General features: G+C 37.3%; 1 protein-coding gene across 1 annotated transcript in view; it reads left to right on the forward strand.

Annotated features, from left to right (window-relative positions):
• The window catches only part of TNS3 (tensin 3), a 191723-nt gene that overhangs the window by 68841 nt on the left and 105040 nt on the right, over positions 1-17842 (forward strand). The window contains 8 exon segments of the mRNA XM_009332357.1: positions 738-860; positions 2396-2460; positions 5483-5566; positions 8878-8990; positions 10115-10175; positions 10314-10389; positions 15401-15530; positions 16534-16599. Of these exon segments, the coding sequence (XP_009330632.1) occupies positions 738-860; positions 2396-2460; positions 5483-5566; positions 8878-8990; positions 10115-10175; positions 10314-10389; positions 15401-15530; positions 16534-16599 (718 nt within the window).

Below are 17842 nucleotides of genomic sequence, written 5' to 3' on the forward strand. Positions count from 1 at the left end.
AACAGGCTGCCCAGGGAAGTGGTTGAGTCACCATCCCTGGAGGTATTTAAAAGACATGTAGATGAGGCGCTTAGGGACACGGTTTAGTGGGCATGGTGGTGTTGGGTTGATGGTTGGACTTGGTGATCTTAGAGGTCCTTTCCAACCTTAATGATTCTATGATTCTATGAAGGATTTAAGTTTTTCATGGTTACTGGTCTTGTTAAGGTTAAATATGCATAAAATAATAATAGATTGAGTAAACAGTATTATATAGTGACTAAAGTTGAATAGAAAATATGAACAAAATTTTGAGATGTCAAATCTGTTGCACATGAAGGAAATAAATTGCAAATTAAATAAAAACAATCACAAAATACTGGACCAGGCCAGTTAACATTCTTTGTTCTATTTTTGACCTTCTGAATATTTTACTGTTATAAAATACCTGGATTTCTAATTGAAAATTCTTTGAGAAATGAAGATCTTTAGAAATGTTGTACTTGTGAGTGGTTGGTGTGTTTTTGTTTGTTTTTATAAAAGTACTAGTATCTTAAAAAAACCCAAACAAATCCCCTTCTTCCCCTTAAGAGACCTGTAAGCATATTTTAGTTTCATCATGGCATTCGAATGACATGATTATCTGGCGTTGGCAAAAATGTGGAGACTCTTCACCATCACAGTTATTTGAAGCCAGATTTTAATATGTCGTATTAGGGTCAAGGTGTCTCTTGTGAATATTAGTTGTTTAATTGCAGATTATGGATGTGGGGTGGCCTGATCTCCATGCTCCGCCTCTCGATAAGGTATGCACCATCTGCAAGGCTATGGAGTCGTGGCTGAACAGTGATCCTCAACGTGTGGTGGTGATCCATTGCAGAGTAAGTGAGCTTTGTGTATACACGTCGCCTGTCAGTTTGTATTCATTTTCAAAAACCTTGTCCTTTATTCTTACTCATTTTAAAAAATAAAAAAAGAAGTTTGATCTGTTTTCGCTGTTGGAAACAGTGTGCTAAATCTTCAGTTGATTTAAGTAAGCTTAAATCCACTGACTTTGCATGGTTGTTAATATATTGCCTTTTATGATAACTGTTTCTAGCCTCTGCTCTGGGTATAGCATGCAGTGATGTTAGTTCGTTTCCTTCAGAGGTCAGTGCTACTTCTGTGAGCGTATTTAGAAGCTTGAGGTTTTTCCAGCTCAATAGTAAATTCTTTAGCAGCTCTTCGTGTTCTGTGACATTCACGGATTTTGTTGTGGGAGAAGTATAGGCAACATATCACAGCTCATCCCTTTAGACTGTCGTATGGTCGTAGGAAATGAGGGCATTAAGTACTTCCTGGGTACTCCTGACAGGTTCTAACTGCCAGCATCATTGTGGTGCCTTACAGCAAAGCTACAATGAAGAGAAATAAAGAGAAGCCTTAATTAAATACAGATAAAATGAATTCAGAACTGAGTTGGTAGCTGTGCTGCTGACACTCGAGGCAAATCCTTTTCTGTATCACTGGCAAATGTTACTCTGAATAGAGTGAGGGTGATAATAGGACCAAAACTTATCTTTGAGTCAGTTTGTATAGTCCCTAGTCCTGAATTGCTTGCAGGCAGAATGCTGTGACTGTATGAAACACTATTGAATTCTTACAAGTTGCAGGACCGCAGCCAGAAGGATGACCCATACATGGGACAAAATAAAAGGGAGCATTGTATTCCTAGGTATTTTATATTCAAATTGGTAATGCATATTGTTGATTAATGCCTTTCAGTAATGACTTTAAAGTTTCCAACCATGAAGATAGATACAACTACTTGTATCAACTGAGAGACTGAAATTGTTTTGAAATCTGTGAGAATTACTGCTTGGTAAATTGTACTGAGTTTATGTCATGTAAATTATTTAATAAAATTTTGGAACATTTTTAAAATTATCCATTGAAAAATAAATAGTAGTTGTTAAAAATCTCAGGCGCTAGGGAGGTAAAAATGCCCAAACCTGTCGGAAACTCATATGCTTTCCAAAATAGGTATTTTGTAGTATTTCATGCCAGAAATTGCAACATTGTCTAGACTTGTCTTGGATGATCACTGGAAAAAGTAATATAAAATTAGAATAGTTGATACAATGTTTCTACTACCGGTCAAGATTTTTTTTTTTTTAATAATTTCCTCAGTCAGTAAGACTTGACAGGAATGCACATAGAAATCCTACTTAGTGTTTATGTCACTTGCCAGCCAGCTTGCAAAGGCAGACATGCTGCTGCCCATCATTACCGCCTTTCCAACAACACAGGAGATGCATGAGCAAAAGGACTCTCTGAATCTCCTGTCTTAAAGTTTTGTTTAGTATGGGTCTTAAATAAAATAATGCCCAATAATGTAATAAATTAAATAGGTTATCATTCCTTTTTCCTAATGCAGGGAGGAAAAGGAAGGATAGGCGTAGTCATATCATCATATATGCACTTCACCAATGTTTCTGCAAGGTAAGTTGTGAATAATGCATATTGTGTATTTTTTACAATTAAGGAAACATCAAAAAAAGATGCCTTTTAATTGTAGTACTGTTTGTCAGCTTACTGTTTGTCAGTTAAGGTTTGTCCGGTTTTCTTCTCAAAGAGTCTTGGAGCATATCTTAAAATAGCCTGCTTTCATGAGAGAGTTTTCTTGTGGTCCTGCTTTCAGCAGGCGGTTGGACTAGGTGACACCCTAAGGTCCCTTCTAATCTGAGATATTCAATGGTTCTGCAGGAAAATTCTCTAACGGGTCTTTCGAGATGAATGAAGAAATGTGCAAGAAACCATTATTATACAATGATACCATCTTTATTCTATTAAACCCATCTATTGGCCACATCCATCAAGTTGCCTCTTTTGAATCAGTGAGAAACTATTCCTAAAGTACTTAAGGAAAACAGTTATTAGAATCTGGAATCAATATTTGAATAGGGAATTCCTAGACACTGATCAAAGTGCAGAATCCAGTTTAAGAAATAATCTAGACTTTATCTTGCAGTCAGTTCAAACAATAGGTGTCTGATTACTTGCCTTTAATTGTTTCTTTTAGAGTACTCAGATTACGAAATGTCAATTGACAGTTTATGTCAACAAAGATAAAATTTGATAAATGGTCTCAAAAAGATGAAATGTATTTTGGTTTGGGTTTTTTGTTTTGTTTTAAATCAAATTGTTTTCTCTTGGTCTCTTTTATATATACATATATAAATGCATTAAAATAAAAATGCACTGTAAAGGCCATGGTTAAATCAAATTTAGTTCTGAATTCACACCAGTCTGTCAGTAATAGATTTGATCCAATACTGTCGTGGATTAATTCCTGAATCAGTATAGGCTGATGGCAAATTACTCATGGATTTCAGTAAAACCAGCATCTCAGAAAAATAGTCTGTGTTCACTCTGGTAAGCCTGATCAACAGGTAATTGTAGACTAAGAAATTAAGTGCATTATACACACCAATATGTGCTGACAAAATAAAAATATTTATCTTCAAGTAGTAACTGGGACAGTGATTGCCACAGTTTTATAATACTTTGTTGAGAAATATTGTGTATGACAAAATCTGTCAAGTGAGGGTAGTACAGTACTGTGTTGTGAACAGTACTGTGTTGTGATCTCAGTGTTGCATCTTTTCCTTAAAGGTGGTACCCGGCTATAAATACATTTTAGTAATTCCGTAACAGAACACCACCTGGTTGTGATTGTAAAGCCCAGCGATAAAAGGTGTCATCTTTTACCCTAAACAAATTCAGGATTCCTCCAGTGAGGTTTCAGGGGAGGAGTGAGTTTGGAAGCCCTCCTTTAAATTTCTGGATATTTGTCAGCTCCTAGCCAAAACTTAACTTTTCTCTGTAAGAATGAGGTTGGGGAAGTTTCCCAGCTAGGATTTGTATATCCCTAGCATTATCAAGACTCTTCAAAATGGTACATGGCAACCTCACAGAAGCAGAAATTACTGCAGGTGCTGCTGCTGAGGGTGCCAGCTGCTGTGTCAGAAACGGTACGTGGAAGACTTTGAGGATGTTCACACTAAATAAAGTTCCTAAATGTCTGCAGACACATCCCAAAAAATCTATGCTTAGTGAAAAAGCCTTATGATGCAAAACCCTTTTGGCTATATGTTATAAATATCTGATTTTCTCATTTAGGAAGGAATAATGTGCTGTCAAATTTAACGAGGGCAAACAGAGTTCTTCTGTAGTAGTTGCTAAACTGTTTTAACAAGTAAAGTACTAGCTAGCAGTCTTTGGCTAGTTACGAGTGGGTTGCCTAAATTCTGGGTGGTAGTGTGGTGAAGTTGTATGAAGATGTATGATGGGTTGGGTGAAGAAGAGAGTTTTTGGGTCAAGGATATTTGAAACACACACTATGTAGTCTTTAACATCCATGAAGAAAAGGCATGACTTTACAGCCTGATACAGCACCCCATCAAGACAATTGGTAACTTCTGATTAATTTTTGGAAAAGGTATAAATTCCATTTTTAGCATGATATGCATATGTATACTTTGCACAGTTTTTTTCCTTGGAACTCATTTAGGTTGAACCAGATGTGGAATTTAAAATTTGAGATTCCAGAGTCTAATTATTTTGAAACTTCTGCTTTTTTTATATCCTGATGTTAATTAACTACATCTGTTGAGACACATTGTTTTTATCTGATATAGATACAACAGAATCAGCATAGCATGTTACTTGGCATATGTGATTAACAGCATTCTTACTGATTTTTGGCACTTCTGTTTCTTTTTTCTATACCCTCTTGCCTTCCTCCACACAGATGCAGAAGACCCACATCAGAGCCATTCTGGATAGAGAATGGAAGAAAATGTATTTTTCTGAATATGTTGCTCCTTAATTGTGTGTTTGAAGAGTTTGTGGTTGTCTGATGCAAAACATTTCTTTTTCAAAGATTGACACTTTTATTTTAAACATTCTCTCCCTTGGTGGCTCAGGGCACAGGAAACAAAAGACTGAATGAATTATTTGACTGCTTAAATGATCCTCTAGCCCTTTGCACCTCATGTACTGTACTACAGTCAGAGCTAGGCAGTGGTTTTCATCTCCATAATGTTGCTGCTTCTTTTTTAAAAAGAGAATAAATCTGTGTTTCGCAGAGAGAACTCCCCAGTGGCACTCTCAGGAAATTATGGCAAGTATCCTTCTTTTGCAGCCTGAGCTGCTTGGCTTTGCTAAAGTTTATTGCATTATGACTTTAACATATTCACGTTGGAAATATGCAGTCCAGTTAATTGAATAAGGCAGTAGGTGCTTTGCCTCAGGAAGGAAACTGCTTTAAGGTGTGGAATGACAAGGTGTCAGTGGAAACAACATTCTTGTCTGACCTGTAAGTGCCAGAGTTGCTAGTTAGGTGCTTCTTTCTTTTCTTTTTCCTTCCGAATATTTTGGCATATTTCAAGCAGTAACCTGCTGAATTTCCAAGATAACCCTGAACTGGAATAACATGGTATCTGTGTCTCTGTTTTGACAGTGCTGATCAGGCTCTAGACAGATTTGCTATGAAGAAATTCTTTGATGATAAAGTTTCAGCTTTAATGCAGCCATCCCAAAGAAGGTATTTAATTTGTCTCTTAATTCATACCAATAAGAAATGTCGTTATCTTCTGCCCCCATCCCTTACTCCTTCTCCTGCTACGTGAAGGCTATTTCCACAGGATCCTCCAGTGATTCCTGAACTCTCAGCATTTTATCTTATATTAATGTTCCTTGATTGATGAGATCTCTCCTTCAGTTCCTGCACGTAGCTCAAGATAGATAAGACCTTTTGTACCACAGTTATCTACATGTGTTCTTACTGTATTGTTTGTTAACAAAAAGAGATGTCACAATCTATTTTCTTGATTGCTCCAAGATAATAATAAACTCATTTTTCTGTGGCATAAATGATGTATATGGAATGTGTGTTGATTAGTGTGCAATAAAGATCCTATTACCACTTGTTTGGAGGATCTGCAGGTTATGCGTCTGCCCCATGTCCATGCTAGTAAATGTTTGTCAGAGCATGCATTATTCATTCTGTCTATCTGGATGTCTTACCTTTTCAGTCTGTCTGCGTGAATAAGGTTGAGTTAGGACTCAAAGTAAGCAGTTTGGAAAATGAATAGTTCTGGGGTTTGTTATTTACCTCATTTTGACAAGAGGTAATGAAGGATTCAGTACCAAAAGAGATTGATATCCATTAGACAAGTAATTGTGATATAGGTGAATCTTCTTTTAGAAACATAAAATATCAGCTGGATTTGATTTACAAATTAATCTTTGGTTTTGGTCTTAATCAGCACCTATACAGTAGGCTTTTTAGAAGTTGTTTAATGGATAAGGCTTTGCTAGTAATTAAACTAGAAAAATAAGTAGTAATGACGAGCATAAGGCATTTGGTTCTGTTAATCTCTAAATAAGAAAAACTTTTCCGTTACTTCTTGAACCCATTTGGTGACCTGCATAGCTCTTTTTCATTTGAAAAATAGTAACATAGCATTCCATTAGACTTGGAATAAACTTTTCATAACTAGAAGTTTACTGGCCTCTTTTTTTTTTTTTTTCCAATGCATGTAGGTGTATTTCATTTTAATAATAAGGATTTGAGAGTGGTGCCTGCCAGATAGAGAAGTGTGAACTGTAAGAGTAAAAGGAAATAGATGTTCTTAATCTTCCCATCAAGAAGCCTTATGCAGCAGGCGTATTTCCATGAGAGCCAGGGACGCTCGCAGCAGCCTCTGTGAATTGTGCATCAGGGCAGTTTTTACAACCATGTTGACGGAAGCTTCAGTAGCTACTGACTCAGGTGATCTGTATGAGAGCCCTAAAGATAGAGATGAAATAGATGTAAATGGTGGTATCTAGCTTTCCTACTCTCTTCAAGGACACTTGCTTAATTCTTCTGGGGGGCAGGGAGGAAAGTCTCAGAGAAACTCAGTTCACCTCCTGACTGGTGGAATTAGCATCTTTGCTCAGCAGTACGGAACTTGAGCTGCTCTTACTGTCTTCCAGACACCTGCGCACACAGGTACTTTGGAGTGCCACTCCCCATGAGAACAGAGGAGGTTCTCCAAACCATTTGTCAGAACTATTCTCCTCCTGAACCTGGCCTTTCCTACCTTTGCCTGGCCTGGCAGTGGCTACTGATCCTATTGCAGAGAAAGGAAAACCAACTTTGTAATATTTTTGGGTAATTTTATAATCCTTTTTGATCCCATTTTGATCAGTTAGTGGCTTGAATCACCTTTTTAATGTGCTTTTTCTCTGAAACCATTCTTGGATAATTAATTAACAATGTCCTTGTTAAAATCCAGTTGATGTATAAACAGGTATAATTTAGATGAATATCAAAATGATAAAATTTGAAAATATACCCATTATTTGTATTTTGAAACCTTTTCTCCGCTAGATTTTGTCCAGAAAAAAATAAATTGTGGCCATTAAGTGCATCAGTCCTGAAAATATCACTTAGCTGTTCCCCACTGCTAGTTGGATGCTGTAACAGTGGCAAGAAAAGCAACTATAGACCAGATGTCCTATTCTGAATCCATTCTGACAATATTTAAAATGGATACTTGTTCTCAGATAAGCAGATGAAGGTTTGCCTGAATAAGAAGTGCAGATACAGATGCTTCATATTTAAAAATTTCTCATAAACCTTCAGGATAAGTCTTTGAACATGCTACTCAAAAATAACCAAAGTGCCTATAAGCATCTTAAATGCACTGCCTTGAGAAAGGTGTTCAAAAATTCAGTCAAATTTTTGGAATAATTAAAAACAGGTAGTGGTAGAGAGAAAATATTCAGACTGAGAGGTCACTGACAAAATGTTTTACCACACTGTTTTTTGTCACGTAGGTGTGACAATTTGTAAATTTGTGCTTTTGATGTACCAAATATTTTCAGAAAGACTGAAGGAGGAAACCAAAAAGCAAAGTTGTCTTTTCTTAACATTTCAAAATAAAGTGAACTTTGCTAGGTGTCTATAAAATGAAACCTATTTTAAACCACCACAGCCCCCATTCTGGGGTAGTAAAGCTGTCATCACTGGGCAGGATATCTTTAGTCCTTGTGTTACCAGGAGCGTGCAGTAAGGGATCGGTTAGAGATCTGTGAGTAAAGGGGGAAAAAGAGGTGATTTTCTTTTTTCTGTACATTCCTGAGAGTGAAGTTGAATGAAGGTTGTGTCATGGGCATGGAAGAAACAGGGACTCAAATCCAGTAGAAAAATTAAAGGAGACTGATTTCCCTTGGTTATTTAAGGAGATAGGAGGAATTTGTTTAACACACACTGCAGTGATGTTCGCTTGCATGTACTTGTTCGTGAGCTTGTGACCAAACCAGGTATTAAATAGCAGAAATACAATGATTTTCACGTTGCTATGGTAGTTTTCCTCTGTTTGGTGCTGAATGAGATCGCTTCTCATTTTCAAGATGTTATTTGCCTGCATTGGCTTTAATGCTAAGATTTCTAGCAAGGGTACTTCTTGCTCTTGTTTTAATGCAGTGTGCTTCACTGTAGATGGAATGGGACCCATGTCATGCTGCTGTGAAAGCCAATTGAGACCTTCAGTTGCAACTAGAAATGTATACCAAAATGTTTGACTTTACTATCTCTGCTAGTTCCTTTCTTATTTAGAGTATTGATGTAAATAACCGAAATGAAGACATCAACAATAGCAGTGTAACAGCCATGGATTTAATAAAATGGTAAATTAAACTGTCTTTTCGTGCTGTTTTGTGAAGATTATTCTTTTGGAGTTATGTGTAATGTCACAATGCTATTTGTTACCCATGGCCTAGAAATATTAATGTGTAAAGAATGTATTTCCCTGATATGATTGCATTACTGTTTTTATTGAATTCAGATAAATTTTGTATTTTTAGATATGTGCAGTTCTTAAGTGGCCTTCTATCTGGATCTGTGAAAATGAATGCAACCCCTCTTTTCCTGCACTATGTTATCCTTCATGGCATCCCAAGCTTCGATGCTGGGGGAGGTAAATTACCTAACTTTTCCTATCCAAGTGTAGGCTCACAGTCTTGTTTTATTTTGGAGCTTTCTAGAAAGCCTGCATGAATCTCAAAGTAGAGTTCATGCTCCTTGCTAGCAGTCCAAATATTCCCGATAAAAGAACCAGGAGAAGAGAAATATCCTAAGAGTAAAAATTACAGCAGATGAAATAAAATTCTTGTCCTTTGTTAAATGTTGATGCTATTCATGTCTGCCTAGTTTCTGAACAGTTGTGGTACCAGTCTCTGCAAAAGAGTTGAGAACCTGGTCAGGTTTCACAGTAATTTCCTCCTTGTTTAGGAAATAAACATAATCATAAGTATAATCTCTTTTCTGTTTTGAGATTGGATTTTCTGTAGAAAAACCATTTGGATATGGTGTGCTTCTAAGGTGGCCTGTTAGTATAAGTGGCTTTAAAATTAAAATGCTAAACCAAGATACGTGCTAGAGCACAGTAAAGGAGTATAACTCTGTATTTTTATCATCCGAGAGTTAAATAGCACCTGTCTTTTGAAATGTCATCAGCATGAATTTGCAATGCTTCATTGTCATTGTGTTTAGTCTGGTTTTATTTGTAAAATAACTATTTCAATAAAGACACGGTATTGTTTGTTGTATTAAGAAATTTAAGGGACTTACTTGTTGCGAAACAAAACTGTAGATCAAATATTTTGTTTAATTTTTAAAATGCTTTTTATTTTGTTTTGGGGTTTGGTTTTGTTTTTTCTTGTTTTGTTTTGGCCATTCTCTTTCTTCCCTTAATAATTTTGTTTTCCTGCAGAAAAAGTGGGAAGGAAGGCAGACAGACATTTAATAAGGAACAAAGAGTTCCCTCTTTCTTTCCTTACCGGAATCCTTTAAAATTCCCTCCTCCTCAATTCAGAACTAGTCTGAAGATTAGGAAAAAGTGACTTTTTCATAAAATACAATCAAATACTTTTTGGGGGAAAAGGAATCTGTCAAAGCCAATTTTGCTTTGAAGGATATTTTGACAGTCGACTTTGTGCCACTTGTGTGCCACAGTCTGCATGTGCATAAAGCTTCCTAGTTGTAATATTCAGATAAAGGAAAATAATTGCAAAACCGTCTTTTCTGTTGACTTCTTTCCAGCTTGCCGGCCTTTTCTGAAGTTATACCAGGCTATGCAACCAGTTTATACATCTGGAATATAGTAAGTAGTAAGCATTTTCCTTTATGTTTGAATCCAGGTTTTATTTTTCATAATTGCTGAATTACATAGTCTTTTTTCTTTTTTTGTATTTTGTTTCTTTAAACCATAAATTTTATTTTTCTTTTCTCTCCTGTTAAGTAGTGTAGGGCCAGAAAATCAAAGCCGAATCTGCATTGCTATAGACCCTGCCCAGCTTTTGAAGGGAGATATTATGGTAAGTTAATTGTATGGAATGAAAATCTAGTACTGTGCCATTTAGTTTACAGTCTCTGACCTGTTTTGCATTCTTGTAAAAAAATAAATTGAGCAAATGGTTGCAGACATACTACAAAATAGGTTATTAAGTTAGTCATCATCATTTATAGGAATCAAAATTCCTATAAAACTCAAACTAGAAGGTTTTTAGGAGCCAAAACAATTGCTCTCAGCAGTCCCATTTCATAGCATCACCAAGTGCAGTAAGGCCTGTTATAGTAATTGCTCTTTTCTTTATAAAAATTGCTTTGTAGAGTATTTGTAACTCGGCATTAAAATACCCTTGTCCTGTAACTTGGCAGGCAACGTGCACAATCATGAAACTATATGCTGTAAAGAAAATACCTAACTAATTCTAAATTGTTTTGGGACTCAAAAAGGTGTTATACCAAATAAAAAATTTCTGATTCTACAAGCACATGCAGTATTTAGAAAGCAATTTATATGTGCTAATATAGTGCGTGTGATTCCCTGTGTGCAAAGCATAACTATGGTTGAATTGCAGTGCTATCATTTTAAATTTCTCTGCTTTCTCTCTTGCTTGTCATACACAGTTATGCACAGAGAAAGTAAAGAAAGATAGTTCCCATGCCTTTCAATTTGTTAAACTAAGAGGACAGAAGAACATGTGTAATGAATGGTGGGGGGAAGTATTGTCAGAAAGTATTCCTGGTCTATTGCTAGTAGGTTTCAGAATGGTTTTTTATTTTATGTACTACTTTGAGAAATGTTGGACCTCAATGTAAGGGGTCCTTGGTATGAGAGTCTTTTTTTTTCCCCCCTTCTTTTATTTTTTCTTTTGAAATAATCTTTTTTATTATCCTTCCTCCTTCTCCCTTTCCTATTTCTCCTCCCCATTCAGTTTAGTATATTATTCTTCCTTTCTTTCACTGAAAAACAGAGAAACAATTTTTAAGTACACTGTTATAAATTGGTATAGTCTGGAGGTTTGGGACAGTTTCAAATTCAGGAAGATTTGTTACTCGTCAGAGGACATTGATGGAGTGACTAAATCAGTGGACACGGGAAGGGATACAGATGTCGTCTATCTGGACCTCTATAAGGCCTTTGACACGGTCCCGCACAACATCCTTCTCTCTAAACTGGAGAGGTATGGATTTGATGGGTGGACTGTCCGGTGGGTGAGGAATTGGTTAGATGGTCGCATCCAGAGGGTAGTGGTCAACGGCTCAATGTCCAGATGGAGGCTGGTGACGAGTGGTGTCCCACAGGGGTCCATATTGGGACCAGTACTGTTTAATATCTTCCTCAATGACATAGACAGTGGGATCGAGTGCACCCTCAGCAAATTTGCAGGTGACACCAAGCTGAGTGGTGTGGTCGACATGCCAGAGGGACGGGATGCCATCCAGAGGGACCTGGACAAGCTCGAGAAGTGGGCCTGTGTGAACCTCATGAGGTTTAACAAGGCCAAGTGCAAGGTCCTGCACCTGGGTCGGGGCAACCCCCGGTATCAATACAGGCTGGGGGATGAAGGGATTGAGAGCAGCCCTGACGAGAAGGACTTGGGGGTACTGGTGGATGAAAAGCTGGACATGAGCCAGCAATGTGCGCTCGCAGCCCAGAAGGCCAATCGTATCCTGGGCCGCATCAAAAGAAGTGTGGCCAGCAGGTCGAGGGAGGTGATTCTGCCCCTCTACTCTGCTCTGGTGAGACCCCACCTGGAGGACTGCATTCATCTCTGGAGCTCTCAGCATAAGAAAGACATGGACCTGCTGGAGCGGGTCCAGAGGAGGGCCATGAAAATGATCAGGGGGATGGAAGACCTCTCCTATGAAGAAAGGCTGAGAGAGTTGGGGTTGTTCAGCCTAGAGAAGAGAAGGCTTTGGGGAGACCTTATTGCAGCCTACCAGTACTTCAAGGGGGCTTATAAAAAAGATGGCGGCAAACTTTTGAGCAGGGCCTGTTGCGACAGGACAAGGGGGAATGGCTTTAAACTAAAGGGGGGTAGATTTAGACTAGATATAAGGAAGAAATTTTTTACGCTGAGGGTGGTGAAACACTGGAAGAGGTTGCCCAGAGAGGTGGTGGATGCCCCATCCCTGGAAATGTTCAAGGTCAGGTTGGGTGGGGCTCTGAGCAACCTGATCTAGTTGAAGATGTCCCTGCCCACGGCAGGGGTGTTGGACTAGATGACCTTTAGACGTCCTTCCAACCGAAACTATTCTATGATTCTATGACTGCTGTTGCCTAAGGATATGGAATAGATCACAAAAGAAATCAGTCTGAGACAAATTCCGTATCTCTCAAATATGTGTTTAAAATGAAAAATGAGCACATAGCTTTTCAGTAATGCTTGCATCATTTTAAAGGAGATCAACTTCATTAATTCCATGCTATTATTGGAGTTAATTCTTCTGAGCAAGCCAGTGTCTTATTCAGCATGGTAGTATTTCCTAAACAAAGACTTCACTTCAGTTTTGAGTATTTTTTAACTATGTCTAAACAAAAACATCAGTGGTTTCAGGAAAAAGGAAAATCTATAGGATGCTCAGCCTCCAACTCCAAAAGGTTTAACCACTTGAAGTGCATGGGTTTAAAAAAAAGAAGACTTGCTTCTCTTAGGTTTAGAGAATTTGTTAACACAATGTAAATAGTATGTGGTGGTACAGCACAACCACAGCTGTTGAAAAGCTGCACTGACATCGGTAAATGCATATAGGTATTTCCCAGTGTATTATAGTGGCTTGCATTAATTCTTGAATGTGGCATCAGAAGGTAGTGGAGCCAGAATTCAAAGTTAAGTTTAGATTTCATTGAAAGCTTATTATGTATACTGAGCACTAGAAGATGTTTTCGGTATCCTGGGTATAGATGTACACTGTTACTGATTGTAAGAAAGGCCAGATTTTCATAAACAATTGCAGTTCTGTGTAAGTAAGTTGTTTAGGATATGCTAAGTGAAAATTATTCCAGGCTATTACTTTGAATTAGAAAGTAGAAAGTAGGAAGTTCTCTGAAGTGACCCAGCTTCAGCATTTTTGTAAACACGATCATGCAAAAGACAGTAGATTCTGAGTAAATCCAGCAACTGTGTGAAGCCAAAACTCTTGACAAGTTAGAGGATAAAATCTATTGTTCAGTATTTAGTCATCTGCATCTTCAGAAACTCATGTATGATCCACATGTAAAAATAATGTGATTGTTTAAACAGCTAAAGAAGATAATGTTTTAACACAAAATTGTGGAGGAATGTGCATAAACTTAAAGAAGCTCTTAAGTCTTTTCAAGCTTCCTTTTGCTCACATAATATAATTGAATAGAATTATCATAGTTACTCAGTAACTTTCAGGACGATGATACATTTTGGAGCAGGTTAGTTCTAGTATCTCTTATCAGGGGCTTGCTTAATCCCCTTTCTGTCCATTTTTCACTTCTGGGCAAACTTGCAGTTTTCATCCTTTATGATGGAGTTTTGCCTTTACATAGAGTTGCTGGGCTTAATGGAGAATGAGCGTTTATTTATTCTCGAATCAAGCAGTCTAACTGTTTCCCCTACCTTATATTTCGGTAATTTAAGGGACTGACTTATGGCCATGGTTCTAGCAAAATGGTGCTGGTAGTTGTGTTGGACTAAAAGGAAATAGATCCCTTCAACAGGTAGGGGTTTGTACGCTATGTTAATTTTAGTGGGTGTAAAGCACTGTTTAAAATAAGAAGGAAATACTATTTTACCTGGTATTACCACTATGCTGTAGGGGATTCGCTTTTAAAAACCAAACAACCCCACATCCTTACTTTCAGATAAAATAATGCTTACTTGTGTAGAGCATCTCCCAGCCTTTATAAAGGGTTAGGAATATCTGGTTTGCATAGAGAGTACCTGAAAAAAAACCCATCTCTGGTATATGGGCTGAAATATTTCAGAAGTTGTCCTATGTGCCATGTACATGGTCAGTGCTGATTAACTTCTGAAATTTAAGGCATCATGGAGTTACTCTAATGAAGGGTAGAGAGCAACAGCATATGTTGGACTTTTCAAATCCTGTAGTGAGAAGAATTTCATAACTATGTTTTAATCCCAACTTTCAGAAGCATCCCTCTTAAACCCCTACATCTTTCTTGTATTACTTCAGTTTGAATAACTGTTTGCTCTTCAGTTATTCAGTATTTTCTGTCTAGAACACTTTTCTCAGTCTGCCTTAAAAAAACGTGATTTTTGTTGTTGTTTTAATACATTTCAGTAACATCTTTTTCGTAAAATCCTGATATCATCAGGATAATATCACAAAATTTTCAGTCCTGTGACTAAGGTTAGCAAAATTTTTATGTATTCCTGTGAGAATGATGAGTGGCTTTGTATTACAGTTGACTCAGAGAATTAGTAGGTAAAATATCCATAGGTCTAGTCTAAGGGAAGGTGGTGGTAGAGAGTGGGTGTATTGTGTTCACCTTTAGCTGCTGAAAATCATACTAGATGTTATTTTTAGAGAGTTCTGTGTTGTTCTAGCCAAGGTGTCAAAACTACTACCAACTTCCCATAGTAAAATAAAACAAGGTCCTATCATCACTAGAGTAGGTTTTTGAAAAGTTCTAAAATAGATGTAATCAGCTTGTGGGCTTTCTTCTAAAAACTGTGCATATTCTTCAGTTATTTTGAAATGGGTGTGCTATAATTCAGTTTTACATTAATTTGGTGCCATGAAGAAGTATGGATACAAGTCAGCATTCCAACATTGTACTGACAAATGTTGTGGTTCTGAATCATAATCTACTGATTGGTGACTGATAGTGATGAAAATAGTAATTATTATTTTTACACATCCAGAACTATCTTGCCTTGGGCCTGTATAATTTTAAAGGATTGAATAATGCATCCCCTGCTTGTTACAACATCAGAGGTGTCTGCAGTAAATTGCGCTGTGGCTGCTTTACTTAGCAACTAATGCATACGCACACGTTTGTTCAGATTCATAAGAAATTACTTCCCGACATGTTTTTCTCTCTAGCTGAAGTGTTATCACAAAAAATACCGGTCAGCTACTCGTGATGTGGTTTTTCGCCTTCAGTTTCACACTGGAGCTATTCAAGGACATGGCCTGGTGTTTGGTAAAGAGGATTTGGACAATGCCAACAAAGGTACTTGCCTTCTGTGGTTAGTTGGATGCGTATGTGTGTGTGGGTGCATGTGTGTGCCTGTGCATGTGATGATCATCTTCAGGACCTGTTTTCAAAAGGATTCTTTTTTTTTTTTTCCCCATCTCTATTTTTAGGGAAAGGGAGACTGCTTTCTATTAAGTTAACTCATAGCACGTAACAGGTAAACCCCCAATGAGAAGAAAAGCTCTTCAAGTGAGTTAACTTGTCAGAATAATTCAGATACTCCTATATAGGCCTTATTGCCTCCTCTCCCATTTGTAAAAACAACAGACATTTGTTTAAAATGGTGACTCTGTTAGTCACCATTACAGGAAATAAGATGAGCTAAGCCGATCTCTTTTTTGGCTGATGAAAACAGTCACAAAGTCTGACACTGTGTTTGTGACCTAGTCTGCTTGAGTATGGAGATCTTTTAGTATGCTTCAGAATATCCAAAAATGGAGGCAAAGTTTTCAGACATATTTGAATATGTGTTGTGCTAGTCTTTGTATTTTCCAAATTATTACTTCAGTTTTATTTTTATGTTTATATGAAGGATTGTAACTCCCTCACCCTATGTAACTAGCAAACTAAAATCAAACATATTTTCCTGCAACATATGGCTACACAAAACTTTTGTGGTCAAGTATTGCAGTTTAGCCAATATAGAGAACAATTTTAGTTTGCTCCTGGGTGTGTTTTCCTTTAAAAGCCAAAGCCAGCCATGTTTGTCTAAAGAGAGGTTTGGGAACTGTACAACTCTTCTGCTTTTGACTGTTCTTGGGAGTAAACAAAACTCCAGCTGACACTTCCGTGGTCTTTTCTGGAGAATGTGTGGGGCAAAGAATGTGGCTCTTACAGAAGCAAACCGCTAAACTGCAAGTGAGAAGGGAAGGGTGACGAGGGTACGTGTATTAATAGCTGTAGAGAATCCTGATTTCTAAGCGCCTTGGAACTGCTTTCCTGGGAGATAGCTTGCTGAAATACTATCCTTTGTTTTCAGATGACCGTTTCCCTGATTACGGCAAAGTGGAATTAGTGTTTTCAGGAACTCCAGAGAAAATTCAAGGTGAGTATACAGAAGAAAAAAATATGCTTAGTTTGAAAATAAACCACATTTAAATGTACCTTTTTTAAAAAAATCCTTTTTTCCTCTTCTCTTCTACTTTTCTTGTAGAAGATCTGAAATTCAACTTTACTGTTAAAACACGTAATATAGTTACTGGTTTAAATTTGAAAAAATTTAATGAAGACTCTGCATTTACATCAGTATAGGAGTGATCAGATTTTGTTTTAAGACTGTATGTCCTGGTTGGTGCGTGGTGCTTAGTTGCCAACCGAGGTTAAACCACGACACTGTACCAGAACAGTTGCTGATGACTAGTAGAAAACATTTGTATATCTGTGTAAAACAAGTGTAGTATAGGTAGCTTGGCCCGGCATAAGTGACAGCAGTGGCCTATCCCATAACCTTTTCTGGATGTTGTCATAACTGATTATGTTTGCAGTGGTGGAGTTTGGACTGTCTTCAGTTTAGCATAAAGAGATACAGCTATAGTTTTGTTGGAAATGCTTCTGCTCTGAAGTTGGCTTGTAGGGCATATCCTGTATGCCTCCAGAATTCTATTGTAATATGTCTAAGATTATAGATAATTACGACCTGCAGTAAGAACTTAAGGTCATGCTTTATATTGCAGTTTAATTCTGTTAATGGATGTGTTCTTACTCATTTTATGGTGTCCCGAAAAGAATGGATTCTGCCTGAGACTGAATGAAAACCAAATATTCTTAACTGTCTCATACATATTCCATTCAGTGTCCTGTGAATTGCATGTTTTCCTTTTCTTTTTTTTTTCCAGCAGTTTGATCACTTAGAAACTTGTAGTAGCAGTCAGTAAGAAGTTGGATTCTGTCCAGGTGAACACGAAGATCTCACTTAGCCTCTTGGAAAGCCATATAAGAAAAACAGTTTTATAAATAAATTTGTCCAGCTTGTTCTAAACATTTCTGGATAGTAAATGCATGAAGAGAGGCTAGCTGAAGTGTCTGAAAAAGGATCAAAATTTTTTCAAATCTCCCTTCTTTAGATGGCAAAAAGAGGTGTGGTTTTTAGCAGGCTCCAAGTTGTTGGAAAGTAAGGTTCTAACTAACTGGAAATTTGTGTTCCAGTTGCTATCTAAGGGATTAACTGGCTAGGAAGAAGAGTTCACTTTGAAATATTTATTTACAATTTCTGCAAAATGACTTTTCCACATCTGAGAATATTATAGAGTCATAGAATAACTGCGGGGTATCTCTAGTCCATCCTCCTG

The sequence above is a fragment of the Pygoscelis adeliae genome, unplaced genomic scaffold, assembly GCF_000699105.1.
Source record: "Pygoscelis adeliae isolate BGI_AS28 unplaced genomic scaffold, ASM69910v1 Scaffold119, whole genome shotgun sequence".
Classification (NCBI taxonomy): Eukaryota; Metazoa; Chordata; class Aves; order Sphenisciformes; family Spheniscidae; genus Pygoscelis; species Pygoscelis adeliae.